This window comes from Polyodon spathula, chromosome 4, assembly GCF_017654505.1.
Source record: "Polyodon spathula isolate WHYD16114869_AA chromosome 4, ASM1765450v1, whole genome shotgun sequence".
Taxonomy (NCBI): Eukaryota; Metazoa; Chordata; class Actinopteri; order Acipenseriformes; family Polyodontidae; genus Polyodon; species Polyodon spathula.
In genome coordinates this window covers 33,351,401-33,367,268 of record NC_054537.1, presented here as the reverse complement: position 1 = coordinate 33,367,268, position 15,868 = coordinate 33,351,401, and the positions used below count along the sequence as shown (strand labels likewise).

General features: G+C 38.1%; 1 protein-coding gene across 1 annotated transcript in view; it reads left to right on the top strand.

The window, feature by feature from the left end:
• Positions 1–15,868, top strand: part of LOC121313832 (histamine H3 receptor-like) — a 34,190-nt gene that overhangs the window by 8,222 nt on the left and 10,100 nt on the right. Inside the window, exon 2 of the mRNA XM_041246624.1 lies at positions 1,031–1,197. Within this exon, the coding sequence (XP_041102558.1) occupies positions 1,031–1,197 (167 nt within the window). The remainder of the gene's footprint in view (positions 1–1,030; positions 1,198–15,868) is intronic.

Genomic DNA, 15,868 nt, shown 5'->3' with positions numbered 1-15,868 from the left:
CAACCTCATGTTCTGTGAGTGGGATTTCTGGTCTGTGATGTACATAATACAGTATTTGTCTTAAACAAGAAATTATTCTCAACTCCACACCAATGCAATTTAAAAACAAAGGCTGCCACTGCTATATTGTTACAAGTTGCATATTTAGTACTTTGCTTTAATTCACTGAACTTCCCTTCAGCTCCCTGCTATTGTTAACACTAATTGAATTGGAGTAAGTTAGTATTGGAAAGTTTGAGGAAAGTAAAGAACAGGAAGTTTCAGTACTATCCTGCAGGGAAGTTAGTTTGATCGACTTGCTTCACAAGTAAATCAGAGCATTATTCAAATAGTCGTGATACATCCATATGGAATAACTTTTTGACCTGGTTCAAACCATAAAACACAAAACTGCTTAAAAAAAGTTGTTAATATCTACCTAAAACTGAGAAACAACATCCATTTCCTTGTTTATATTTTAGGGATTTTTTTCACTTAAATATACGTGATCTTCTGGCTTAATTAGACAAAGACAGAAAATGTTTGTGTAAAATGGTGATTCTAATGCCAACAAGGAAGAAAGAAAAAACAACAACTAGTAAACTGACTGTAAAGCCCCTTACAGGGTACAGGGGTGCCTCCACATGATATCACAGTCTATTATAATGACCAGTTCCAACTGCCAACAGTGATAATGTTTAGCTAAAATGAAAAAATACACATATATTGTATAGAAAAAATACTCCATGAACATACATGAAGTACCGTGTTCATTTACACTCCTGAGGAAGGCCTTAAATACAAAACTTGATCCCTTTGGTGTCGTGTATGTTTTTCGACCAGCTTCACTCAATAAAAATGGTATTGCATGAATGTTTGTGGCGTGTCCTGTGTAAGTAATCATAAAAATGTATGGTGTATCTTCCTCTCAAAGTGATCCAGCCAAAAAATGATTTTAGTTAGATTATATCATGTTTGAATGAACTAGATGCGTTTGAGAACAGTATTGATAAAACAAAGTAACTGCTGTTTTTTTGTGTGGTTTCTTTAGGTGCCTTCTGCATCCCAATATACATCCCTTATATACTGACTGGGCGATGGACGTTTGGGAGAGGCCTTTGCAAACTCTGGTTGGTGATGGATTACCTCCTATGTACTGCCTCAGTCTTCAATATAGTTCTGATAAGCTACGACCGCTTCCTTTCTGTTACTAGAGCTGTAAGTCTGATCTTTAATACCTATAAAATGTTGTCTTTTGAAATTGTACTCTCTGTTTTATTACCTTTTTTGGCTTATAGTAAAGCCTGTGGACTTAACTAGGTTCTAGGTATAAGTTGTTGGGCCCTAACGTTTTAAGGGAATTTTGATTTATTTAGCTGTTTATTTAATAATTTGATTTTAAATCTGTTTATTTAATTTAATTTGATTATTTTTTGCAGCCCATTTAGCCCTTTCAACTGTTTAAGAACATGCAAATAGCTATAACAAATAATGCTTGTACATAATTGATTTTAAAGTCCAAATTAGACCTCCAAATGAATCTTCTGTAGCCTGGTGATTTGCAATTAAAAAATCTACCATTGCCTCTGTATGGAACCAGGGGTCTCACAGGAAGATTGTACTGCATAGAATATTTAGTCATTGGTATTACCATATTTTCTTCTGTAAACAGCCATGAGTGCTGCACAGTAAATTGTTGCTAACAACAATTACTGAAGACTTCATTGAAATGAGATATGATGTAGCCATATGTATAGCAGGTGCATTAAAGAGCCCTTTTCTGGTCCTGGCTGCTGGAAAGTAACATGAATTTATAATGTAAAATGAAGAGAATTTCAAGTACTGTTATTGTTAATGCAGCATTCATCTTCTTTCATTTCCATGGCCATGTTGGGTTCCCATCATTCACTATCTATTTGCAGTTTTATATAATCCTCAGTACTGTATCTCTACCTTTCTGTTTTTGCTGCTGAACCCCATGGGTGTGTACTTGGCCAGGTCCTTTTTAAAATTTGCACACTTTTCTTCAAGGACATAATTTAAAACCACTACCATCTGTGCTGATGGCAACTGGACTCCCTGTTCAGCCTGAATTGATGATTTGGTTTAAAAAAACAAAAAAAAAAAAGATGAGCTAAGCTTTGTAGTTGTCTGTGCTTAGAAGTCTGAAACTGTTTAATTGTAATACTCGATCATAGCTGGAAAACATCCCGGCCTCTGATTGGCTCAGATATACATTCAAAATTGATTGAGGACACAACACGATCGAGATAGCGGATAAACTTTACAATTTCAATTCTTTCTCATTTTTTATATTAACATCCATATTATACCTACATTATTACTTCTTCTTCTTATTAATAATAATAATAATAATAATAATAATAAAAATTAATCATTCTGTGAAAAACTGCAATGACTGCCAAATGATCATTAAAACCAGTAGGTCATCTTTTTGAACTTTAGCGGACAATGTGTGAAAAAAAAGCTTCACAATATTGTTTTATCAGAATATCGTGTTGATTTCGCTGTGCCTTTAATACGAGCTTCTGGTATTGATGTATGCACTACTGACCTACAACCTTTCCCAATCGCTGTACTCAGCACCAGATGTGCCATTTTCAACATTCGAAAAATGTAGTCTGTTAAGTTGGATGAATGTATTTTGTTTTCAGAACAAGATTTACTATGTAGGCTGTATATACGGTTTGAGAAAAAAAACCTGAACATACTATTATGATTATTATTATTCCTCTTGTCTCTGCTACAAAGCTAGGGCAGTAAAGTGAAGTTTTGCACCACCTGGTATTTTAGATAAGTAATAAAATTTTTTTTAAAAAAAACTAAAACTGTATGAATATAATTTTGATCTTTATTTAACATCATGTAATCAAAGAAACTACAAAATTATATTGCAAAAGTTGACCGGAAGCCATAACAGTAGTACAGTATTTCATGTTAAATTTCGAAATGTCACATTTGTGAATTTTTGCCAGTTTTTCATTAAGTATATCGAAAAATTACGATATTAGTGCTGTAGGGATAGTAATGTGACACTGAAAGGGATACGGCAGCCTTACATAGAAAGCAAAGCTTTAACAAATATGAAATTTAATGGGGCCTTGTTTCTTTTGATTTCTTGTCATTGGCATAATCCTGCTCTCCAATTTCAATTTAAAACCACTGGCTCCGAAATGAGAGAGCACTTGAACAAGATCTAAAGAGAAACATGAGGGCACTTCAAAACACAGATTCTGTTTAATGTTATTAAATTAAAGGATATGAGTGACATCACAGTAATCTTATTTTTAGTGAAGTTTATTTATTTATTTATTTTATGCAAATTTTGCTTTAACTATTGAATCAAACAAAAATCCAAAGAAAAACACTCAAAGCTAGCATGTTGGACATTTTATACATAACAGCCAGTTGAAATGACTATAAAGCTTATTTCTGTTATTATTAAGTAGTAGTAGCCATAGTATAGTATAGTTGTAGTATCAGTATTTTAACATTACTGTCCAATGTAGAGGTCATTGCTGCTAGATAATTATCTCTGTGGTTGATATACATGCTCTTATAAACAATTTGTATTTATTTATTTTTTTCCAGTTTGCATTTGTTTGTTTGTATCCGAAGAGATTTTAACGTGATTTGTACTCAATCGCATTAGGGAGCTTGAAACTTCTGCTTCTGCATCACATGCTTATGTATTGTGTATATTTGGTCTTTCGTAAATTTCGGTATGAGTAATTTGTATGTCTATTGTTTCAAGGGCTATGTTTGAGAGTAGCTGCACTGCAGTGAACCTAATTTATTGATTAGTGCCTCTGCAAGACAACCATGCGTGCTCAGTGTGGACGTATTTATCCCATGGGTCTTGAAGTGTACCAATGGCTGGATGTACAGTAGTGGTTGCTTTGGCATAAAACTTTTATTTTTTTCTAGCAATATAATTATCGGACTTGCTAGATCAGTGTTTTCCAACCCTGTTCCTGGCGGCACACTGTGTCTGCTGGTTTTCATTCCAACACAACGCTCAGTTGCTTAATTGAACCCTTCATTGAACTAGTAAAGTGATTAACTGGGCATTTTCCCGTTATTTTCAAGCTCTTTGTTTATTGATACGGTTCAATTAAGCAATTGAGCGCTGTGTTGGAACGAAAACCCTCAGACACGGTGTGCCAACAAGGAAAGGGGTGGCAAACGCTGTGCTAGATCATCAGATTTTTCAAACAACCTGCCACTGCAAAAGACCAGTGAAGGTCAAGTTACCAGTGTTAAACACTGCTAATGTTTTCTGTTTATTTAACTAATTTCAGTAATGAAAGTACATTTCTTGCTTCTGTCTTTTATCTCTTTTCGTATTTTATTTTTTGTTGATAATTTCAGGTTAATTTGCCCAGTGTTTTTAAGAATGTACAGACTACAGTAGAGCAAGGATGCTTTTTAAAATATAAAAGGACACTTCCAAAATTCTTTGTTTTTGCAGCCATTTAAGAAAGCAGCTGTTAAAATATGGTCCAAAATTTGCAGGCCATGGCTGTTTAATGGCTCTATAGAAGTATTTGTTTTTGTGCAGGGGTAGACCATTTGTGGAAACAAATATGGAAAAAATGACCTTGTAAGGTACTTTTGTTGACTTCATTAAAACCTCCCCCACTCATCATCGACAATTACTAATACATTGTCCTCTGGTAGTTTGATTTATTATAACATGATCTAATAGTCAGTCATGACCTAACCTATTAAAACCACTTGTAATTTATCTTTGAATATTTATAAAACTTGTTATCATCCCTTTGATATTACATCAGTTTTCCCCAAATCGTCTATTTATGATCTTTAATTTTGTTACAACACTGCAGTTTCATTGAGTCATATTCAATGTTTGTGTCCTGTGATCAGTTCATGATTTAGGAGCTAATCACTCAATTTATTTTGTGCTCAATAAAGGCCTGGTCACACGGGTGACTTTTGTTGAAGGTAACAGCAGGAACACATTTGGTGCCTGCGTGTTGCCTTGCAGTTTGCGGTGGGCACACAAGAGCCAAGCCTGCAGTGACAAGCTGGCAACAATGTTATGCAACCCAATCATAATGCAGTTTTTTGTCATGAGATGTAAACATGCAGCGAAGGAAGACTACGATATAAAAATGTACCAATTCAATTAACAAACTTGTATTTCCTTCTTAATTAAATAAAAAGATGTACAGTAGTAGAATTATTTAGTTAATAGGTCTACGTATTTAATATGCCAAACATAATAAATATATTGGTATTCATTATCCTAAACAATGTTTTCAATACTGTACTTTTATAATTCCAGGCTTAGAGAGAGCAAGAAGGTAGACCAGAGATTTTTGAATTTTTTTTTCACTTTGTTTACTTTTAAAATTAAAGATGTTATGATTGGGGGTTAATGTAGGAATGACAGGCATACTGCATTTAAAATAAAACATATTTAATTTAATTATTATTGTAAGAAATGTATTCATAACTTAAATATATTGCAGTCGTGGACATTAACATTCGCTTATCCACCTACACACTGTATTGCATATCTATAGACTACATATAATTCACGGGGCATGAGCTGGGTATGTAAGGATAGGGCAGAGGAAGCAGAAATAGCAGATAGTAGGACAGAGTGCCACTGAAGGAACAGACTTAGGACAGGGGAGCGGGCGAAGCCCAGGCTTAGCAGCAGGCCGATGGCCTGGGCTGGAAATTAGGATAGAAAGGTGGTTGCTAACTGAGGGTGGCTTAGTCATCGCATCCCAGGGGCTAAGCCCAGCTACTAAAAAACCTATACAAGGGTTAATACTTGAAGAGCCGACCCTTGGGAGAGGAAATCAGTCCTGGACGCCAGGATATGAATAGAAGTATGAGGGAGTCGCACCTTGGGAAAGTAGGGTACCCAGCATCTGAAGCTTCTGTAAATAGGCGCTCGTTGAACCCTGTGAATGGACGAGACTCTGCACTGCCTGGTTCCTGAAGTAAAGAGAAAGTGTACAGGTTAGTATGGGACTCAAGTGCTGGAAGCGTAAAGCGGCCACATCCCAAAGAGAGGAATGGATAGAACAGAGCCTCACTGGGTGAGGTAAGATAAGCACATGAGCTGCGATAGGATAGTGTGGCCGGGGGTCCGCTCTGACTCATAGCAGTGAGAATCCCCCCTATTAGAAGGAAGGTAGGCGGATGCCTGGACCTGAGGTCAGGGAAGTGAGATTCACTTGACCCCAAAGGATGGACCCCCAGCTCTCTGCGAAACACCTGCGCCGTGAGACAATGACAAAGAGCACATGACAATGCATAACATATACAAATCACTAGAAGGGCATACTAGCAATTTTAGAATGGGCTGCAACTATATCAGAGGAGGGTGAATGACTGTAAGAATCCACTGTAGAAGAGGACCAGCTCCCCATATTCTTGATCAGGCTGTGATTGATTCTGGCCCTCACGGCAGAGGTGGCTGCACCTATGAGGAATGAATGGGGGTGTAGAGCCGAGGAGGGAGGCCTGCTCTGGAGATGAGGGTGGAGAGGTGGGTTGTGAACCAGTGACGAGTGATGACAGAGCAAGAGGAATCAATGAACAGAGGATCCGAGGTGGGGGGTCCTGCTGGGGAGATACCTTGATGTTGAAAAGAAAGAGAGATAGCGGACTCAATACTTGATGGCTGAATTAACTGACTGCCAAAATTGATCCGTCTTGGAGGTACAGAGCTGAATGATGAAGTAGGCATCTAAAATAGGCTGAGAGGCAGATGGTCTCCATAAGTAGATCCTCATAGGGGGAGAAGCAGCCATTCCGAAGAGTAGAAATGAGCAAATGGAGACTGTCCTTTGATATAGGCAGGCGGGAGGGTGAGGTAGAGGGAAGGCTGTTAAGAATCCCACGGAGGGTCAGGCAAACTACTAGTATGGAGAGAATGGAGGGAGAAGGCATAGACATGATACGGTAGTGATGTTGGATCCTAGAAATGTAAGATTTAATAGATACTGAAGCGAGATGGTGCAAATCCCTAGAGTGGACGATGAAAGCCAGGATCCGGTTTTGATTGAAGGAATAGGATGCATTCGATTCTGGGTGCAAAAAGTTGAAGATGCTGACCAGGATGTAGAATAGGAAACTCTTGAAGAATGGGCGAGGCCTGCAGACATGTAATGCTGACCAGATTGAAGGAGGTTACTGAGAGTAGGATTCAGTCAAATAGCAGCTGGTGAAACTGGGAGGGGGGGGGGTGTCTGGAAGGGGGGTTGGTGAAGCAGGCGGGACCAGCTGAGGGAACTTAGATACTGAAAGTAGAGGCAGAAGGAATGCTGGAACTGAAGGCTGAGGTGGCAGCTGGAGCTGAACGAACATATGAATCGACTGCTGAGGAAGCTCATCACCCTTTGCGCCCCATTTTGGAAACAAGGACAGAGAGATGAGATGCCAACCATCCTATGTATTAGTTAATACAGGATCGATCAGCGGTCTGTTACAATCATGTCTGTTTGGAAGAGAAAAGGTGAGCTCACATTCAGAGATTTGGGTTTCACAACTCCAGTCATTCTCCTAATGGTGGAACTCCTTAACTCAGAATCAAGACAGATTTCCAGTCTCGTACTACGTCTCTCACCATGTATTAATGTTTGTAGTATTTGAGAGGATGAGCGAACATATGAATAGATTGCTGAAGAAGTGAAGTGCCCCGTAATTTTTATGTATTATATATATACATATAGAGAGAGAGAGAGAGAGAGAGAGAGAGAGAGAGCGAGAGAGAGAGATTAGATGGAGATTAGAGTTAGCCTTGACTGCAGAAATGGCTGCCACGATCCGAGTATTAGAGGAAAGCTGGAGCGTTGGAAGTTCTGGAGGAGGGCAGTAAACTAACGCAACTTTTGCATGCTGCAATAATGAGCAGATCTGAAAGGGAGCCAACATCTGCTGTAGTGAGGAGCGATTAACAGTAGAGGGCGGGATCTGCTGAACAGTGTAGAGATCTGAGGAAGTAAATGATGGAGTGCTGTCAGTAGTGTGCAGTGGTCTGCTGTAGAGAGCAGAGGTATGCTGAAGCAATTATCTGTAATAGTGAACGGTGGACTGCCATTTGAAAAGTTAAGGTTTTAGATCGTGCTGGAGATGGGGCTGCCTTTGGGCAGCGATGAAGAATGCTTAGGAGGCTGTGTGGTCCAGTGGTTAAAGAAACGGGCTTATAACCAGAAGGTCCCCAGTTCAAATTCCCACTCAGCCAATGACTCGTTGTGCGACCCTGAGCAAGTCACTTAACCTCTTTGTGCTCCATCTTTCTGGTGAGATGTTGTAAGTGACTCTGCAGCTGCTGCATAGTTCACACACCCTAGTCTCGTATCTTGCAAAGCGCTTTGTGATGGTGGTCAACTATGAAAAGCACTATATAAAAATAAAGATTATTATTATTATTATTAATCTGAGATCACTGCAGAATCTGAGAGGATGAAGAATGCATTGCCCTGAAGCTGCTGCAAAACCTATTGATTTGATCAGGAGCAGTCTATGAGTTATTGTCCATTGCGGGGTAGGAAGATGCTTTGACTGACACATTGATAATCATAGGACATGGTTTCCGTATCTGACTGGCAGCTCACATTGAATAAAATTATAACTTTTAAAGTTGTTTAGAGCACCTTGATGAAGTTGGTCAGTTTAGAGGAGTAGAGACAGGTGAGGAAGTGCAAATCCAGGAACAGGAAGAAGTTGCAGGAACAGATGCCTGATGCAGGGAAGCTGGAAGTTAATGTGACTGTGGATTTTGAGCATCTCAGAAAGCCGATAAGAGTGTGGCTTCATGACCAGGTCCTCGAAGGGTGGAGGAAGAGCTGAATTTGAAGAATGTCAGTCAAAAGGTTGAGGCAGGAGGGGACGCCTGAGAATCCCTCGCAATGACAACAAACTGCAAGAATGGATAGAAAAGTTGGAGTTGTGTGAGATTCGCAGCGATAGCAAACCAGCTTAAAATATGTAGAACGTGTGGTGTTATACTGCTGTTTAGAGGTTGTGATTGGAATTTTAAACCTCTGGCTCAGTTAAGAAGGGTAGAATATATTTGGTTATCATGATTAAAATCCCTGATTACAGGCGAGGAGTAACGACAGATCCAGCAGACAAAGCTTTGTGGTAGATTTAAATAGAGCTAAGTCAAGGCAATCACTGAAGACGGGAATGTTGATGTCTTGTCGGCAGAGATTTGAAAGTTTAGCGGAGGGACAGTCTTTCTAATGAAGATGCGGAGAAAGTTGAGTAATGGAGCGACGCTTTGGACGGTGCTGTTGCTGGGCTGGAGACTGGATGAAGCAGGAAAGACTAACATTGTAGCTCCTGCAGCCAAATAGAGAAACTGAATGATGAGAAGAATCACCGGAGCAGATAGGAAAATAATTGATAATATCTTGGTAGCACGGTGCAGAGAAGTGAACTGCAGTGAAAGGAGCGAGGCAACGAAGTTTACATATTAGCGAAAATGTTAAGATGAAGCACAAATGTTGGCATCTGAGCATTTGCTACAACAAAAACACTAGACAGTGGGAGTGCAGGTGATAAGAGCTTAAATAGGGAATTAGAGACTAATTAACTTTAAATTAGAGATCCCCAGCTACACACCCCACGAACTCTGCTATGCTATATTTAATTGGATGAAGTGCAGGAATCGGATTGTATCATATAAGGAGTATGGAACAAGATGGCAGAATGAGAGTAGTCTTTATTTGGGTGCTACAACCTAAACCAAACTTAATACTGTCTTAAATTTGATTAAACGTAGTGTTTGTAATTAAGATATGATTTAATTAATTTTTTTTACTCTTACCTGCTTTGTTTTTATCCCTTTTTATTTATTTATTTATTTATTTCTCGGCTACGCATTAATAAGTGAAAGATGAAACTTAAAATCTGCTCGGCAGATAATTGTACTAAATGGTCAAAGGTTGGTTCCATATCTCAAGCCTTTTTATACTCGGAAACAAACATTAACAATGGCTGCAGCACACAACTGTGACACTCGACACCATGCAAAAGCCCAAAGCCAAAAAGAATAAAACTGAGGTAAATTGTGAGATTTTCAATGAAGTTCCAGGCCCTGTCCACACTATGCCTTTAAACCAGCTTAAAAGTGCTAAATACGGTTAACATCCACACTACGCAGTGTTTAATACCATATTTGAGAACTGGACTCGAGACCACCTCAGGGGGTAGTCTCGAGTCTGGTTCTAAAGTAGATCCCATCAGGTAGTATGGTTTGTCAGAAGTGTGGACACTGTAATACCAAACTACATTTGTTGTGTATCCTGCAATACCCTCAGAAGGACTACACTGAAGTACTTGCTATCAGTGTACACTCCGCACTAGGTATTCATTTTTATGCGTAAAAAAAATAATAATAATCTGTCCGGACATCTAAATAACAAAAGCACAATGTTAAATCAGGAGACTGCAAAATTGAAATGCGAGTTAAAAGTAGGATCGGGGACACAGTTGCCAAGTCCACTTATAATAAGCAGAATTGGACTTGTTTTTATTGAGAGTCGCCTTAATTTTCTGAGAGATTTTTTTGTAATTTAAAAATGGTTGTAGGAGTGTTTTTGGTGATTGACGGGTGTCAATGTATATGCACTTCATTAGAAAAAAATATGGAATTTGTATAAACACTCCCACTCTCCCTCTGAAATGGGTCAGCCTTGTTTTGAAAGGTAGTGCTACCTTTTTTTCTCATGAGACTTGGCTGCATTAATCGGTGATGAACTTGTACTTTTTCCAAAGTACTTGTTTAATTTATTTTTAGCAATATGGACCTCTATTAATATGAAGCATAACACATTCTTTTAAAATAAAATACACTGCATGGTGGGATACTATCGTATTTATTTCCACTGTTCATTGCGCTGCTAGGAACTGTAACCAAACTATTTTAATAGCATGTGTACACATTAAGCCCAATTAATCAGGAAACAGTACTTTAGTGTGGACACTTTGAGCTGGATTAATTAAACCATTTTTGAGTACGGTTCTCGAGATCAGTTATGTAGTGTGGGCAGGGACATATTTAGCACCATCCAATGGCTCTTAAAAAAAATGTGATGAACAAGCAATTTGTTTGAATTCTTTGGAAAAGCAGATAAGAGAAAACAGCAAAGAGAACATTGTTAAATTAGAGCCAAATGATCTCTCTGCTAAAAGAAAATGCGGAGCTGAAAGAAGCCTGTTTAGAACATAACTGATATAAGAGACGTTGGGGACTGAGACTAAACAGAGTTCCAGAGAAAGCTGGAGAGAACATCAGAGATATGGTCATCGATAAAACTGGCCAAAATAATTCCTTACCCAGCTACCAAGCTACAAGATGTGGTGGAGTCTGTTCACAGACTCGGTCCTAAAAATAATGTAGATAATCAACCACGACAAATTTTAATTCATTACGAGAATCTTCCGTGATGGGGTATGAAGAGCATGTAAAGAGGCTACATTTTGCAAGGAGATAGGCATTTGTTTTGCTGAAGACTTGCGCAAGTCAGACAGAGAGGCATGGAAGTAACTGTGGCCAAGAATTGCAGAAGCAAGGAAGAGTGGAGCCTGTGCCTACATTGAGGAACAAGGAATTACATGTGATGGAAGATGCAGGTTTTAAGTAAATTAAGTGTAAAAGATGTGTTCACTGTTGGTAGAATGAGGCGTAGTTGGTGTGGGAAGAACTGGACTTGACTACAGGCGTCAAATAACAATATAAAAAGCAAACAATACAAACTTAAAGCCTTACTCGAAGCTTGGGCTCTTGGCTAGTGCAGTCCCAGTGAACAGTTCCAACTAAAAGTTCATTTAAATCTCGAGAGTGATTCTTCCCAGATTTGCAACTGGGAGCTGTTGACATAACCTCTCACCCTAGTTACTGCAAATGGTAAGTAAAGTTACTTTTGTTTTAGGTCAACCTTTGTTGAATTTCTTCCCCCCCCAAGTAAAGTGGATTCAACAAACAGTTAAAAAATAAAACATACTATTAAAATCACTGTCTGCGTGTTTCCATTGGCTTTGTTGTTTTTCCTTTTCAGGCTATAAACAATGTCCTGTTTATATCTCAGGCTTGCACCACTCCTGAGAGTAAGCTTTACTTTTAAAGAGGAAGGGAAACGGCAGGACTTTGTGCATTAAAATGATTCATCAAGTGCTAAACATAATATTTCCTAGGCAAAACATCATTGTATTTATCATATAACCCAATAAAAAGACTTTTAAAACTATGCAACTAAAATTTTGATGTATTCCGTCATATTTACAGAATTGGAGTGCTCACTGGCTCTGCGTTTAAGTTTCGAAGTGTAGTGGTGTATATTCTGTTTAGTTTTGACAAAAAGATTGTGGAATACCGTTCTTTTCAGCCCTGAATGGGCTGACATGTACGCCTTTATGAAGAAGTCGGGATCAGACTTACAATACCATATCTGGAGAGAACGTGCTGTGTTTTCTCCATCCTGCCTTGATGGAGTTTTGTCTTTTCACATGGTGTCGCACAGTTACAGCTTGTGTGGTCGTATTCTAAAATAATTTGCTGGTTTTGACATAAATATAATTTTCGAGGTCAATGAAGTGAACACTGCGTAAGCGAGCATGTTGTAAGTCTGTTACACTGTTTCTTTACTGCCTGACGGTTGATTCTTTGCTGACACGTTGTTTGCCATTGTTGATATTCGTTTACTTTTCTCACTTCATGGACTTCTCACACACCTCCCGCCACCTTCTCCAACCAGTGACGTCACAGGAGTGATTTACAGCAATGGCAGATTACAGTTTGATTGACCGCGGAATTTAAACAGCTCGTTTGACATATAGCGATCAGTAATAATGAAAACAAACCCCAGATTACATTGCTTTCCCATTTATTATATCCTACTCCTTTTGCCAACAACCGGTTATATAATTCACATAGTCCATGTATAATTTGTGTGACCGGTATTATATATGTATTCTTCCGTCTACACAGAGTAAGCAACACGTGGTTCACTGTGTTACTTGTTCATACAGGATACTTAGACTGCCGTTAACAGTAATAAACATTTGTACATCCAATCTTCTGATTCTTGCACACTAATATCTCTCTGCACATTATCTTGTGGTTCTTTGTTTCCACACCACGCATTCCCATAGGAATTAGACTTTCTTTAACAACCGTCAGCTTATTTACTTTCCAGACTTTTAAAAGCTGAGATAAAAAACGTTCACAAACAATAGCATTTGTACTTGACAAGGTGGTAGTTGTAAGAAGACAACGTTGCTTCTCCTACCCTCCATAAACTTCTTTTTGTTGACCTAGCGTAGCTCCATTTAAATTTACCTCCAGCTGTCCCAGCTGTCAGTTATCCCGTCTGCACTAGTACCTATGGGAACTGCAGTCTTTTATCCTATCAAGCCAATGTTATGGGGTGGAAATGAAGAACAGTATTTTAACCCTTTCTATTCCAACTTCTATTATTCATATTAATTTTAAACTGTGGCAAATTACTTTCACTTTTCAGGTGGCAACAATAGAAATACCCCACTGTTTCTACTGTTCTCACCTGTTACCAACCCTATTTGCCTATAACTATAACTGTTCCTTTAAGCATTTTTTTTTTGTTTTTTACACAACAGTACTCACACACGTTTTGGTCACCATCATAACTGGACTGTAATAATCCAGCACCTTTGCACTTAAGCATTTGGAATTGTATATCAGCCTCTGTACATGAACCGCCAATATCTCTCTCACAAGCACCTGGGTACATATTTTTACGATACCACAACAAAAGGGGTAGGCTGTTTTTTTCTTTGGTGCATATGTATAGCTATTATGTACTACATATAACCTTACAGTACAATAATATGACAAAAAATTGATTAAATGATAATACCCGAAAATCTTAATATATTTAATAAAGTAGCCAGCGCAAATATAGTATTCAGTGGTGGATTGTGCCGATCGCCGGCTTATTTTGAAAACCCTGCATTCATTGTCAATGTTGTTTATTTTTTTTGCAGTCTAACGTTTTAGCCTCTCGAAGTGCTTAACACAGAAAACCTGCCACTGTTGTGTCAAGACGTAACACAGCTGTCATGTGGTTCCAAGATTTTTTTTTTCACCCAGCAACGTGCAAGTGATCTAGTCTGCTAGAAGCGCAATTAATCCTTATTGTTGAAGGCACAGTAGCGTCTGCAAGATGGGCAGATCAGGTTATTCAGCTGGGCAGCGACAGCCACCTCGCCGGGCGGCCCATCCGGCTGAAAAGGCCTGGGGAGAACCCTGAGCAAAAGTTTTGTTTTTGTGGATAAGGAAAAAAAAGTTACAAGAAATAGATGTCTACAATGATTTATTTCAGCATTTTTTTTTTTTTTTTTTTTGTGCAAAACTCCAAAAATGCTCATTCAAAAGTATTCATGCCCTGACAAGGAAAATTAAATTAATAGCTAGTTGAGGCACCTTTAGCTTAATAACCTCTTTTAAACGATTAGGATATTAGTGAGCTTTTGGCATGCTTCTTTAGTGATTTATGACCATTCTTCAACGCAAAATTGTTCCAGAAACCACAATACCAGGGATAACATAAAAAGTCTACTTTTATACTATTTCTGGCTGAAAAATATTTTTCTGGAATACAACATGGCCATTAATCTACACAGAAATATAACAGAGAATCACACAGAACATATTATTGTAAGACAAGTAATAAGTACAAAATAAATAAAAGAAACAGGGATATATGTTCTAATCCAAGGCTGTTATTGTAGCGTGGCCAGGTCATGTTGTAAGCAATTACGTGGGGTCTGGAAAGTATGGGGATGATTGCAGAGAATACTATGGAGATTAAAATGGCCAAGTACATCATTAGTTGTAGTAGTGCCTGTTACATAATACCTTTGAAGGGTATTTTAGCACCTGTTGTGCACTGTTTGACTTAGACCTTTTTTATGTCATTTTTTCATAGCACAGTTGTTTTTTTACACAATTTTTTTTAGAACATCATCCCTTTTTTTTAGGATATCTTGAAACAAAACTCCCTCTCTACATCAGTTACTGCATAGTGTAATGTTTATTAATACCTGTCATTTAAGGTTTAACTGAAGTGTTCTATTACAGAATATGACTGGGTGATACATGCAGAGAATACAAAGCTTTCAGTATTTTCAGCTTCTTTGTTTATGGTGAATTGGTTATAATTGATTAGTTATTTTTTAAGGCTTATTTTGTATTTATTAATGTGTCCTGTAGCAATATGTATACATTCTATAAGTATTTATTTATTGGCACTCTCTGTTTCAATTTTTAAAATGTTTACACCTTGCTGTGCATATGAGAACCTGCACTTTTTTGGTTAGAATTTTAACCCTATATATTTGTGTGTGTGTGTGTGTGTGTGTGTGTGTGTGTTTGTGTGTGTACACAGGGGTATAGTGCTATATTTAGAAGTGAGGGGTGGCTAATATCTACCATCACCTCGCAGTTGCTTAAGATTCATAGGTACATCATTATTTTTTGAAAGGAAAAACGACAAAGCCATTCTGAAGCTCACCCTTAAGCTCGCACAGTTAAATAATAAAGATTGCTATGAGACCCTAACTGCAAACCCTATAATATGTTTTAAAGAGGAGAAAGATGAAAGATCTTAGACAGAGCATTATCTAGTAATTTGATAACACAAAATCAGTTTGGATTCCTGAAAGTAGAACATCCGATAACGCCAGTATTTTATGTATTACCAAAAATGCATACAAATCCTCCGAAACCACGAGGGAGAACAACGGTTTCAGGAAATGATTACATTTCGGAACCTCTAAGCCAATTTATGGACTACTTCATTAAATTAATGACACCAGAGAGGTTATCAAATTACTAGCA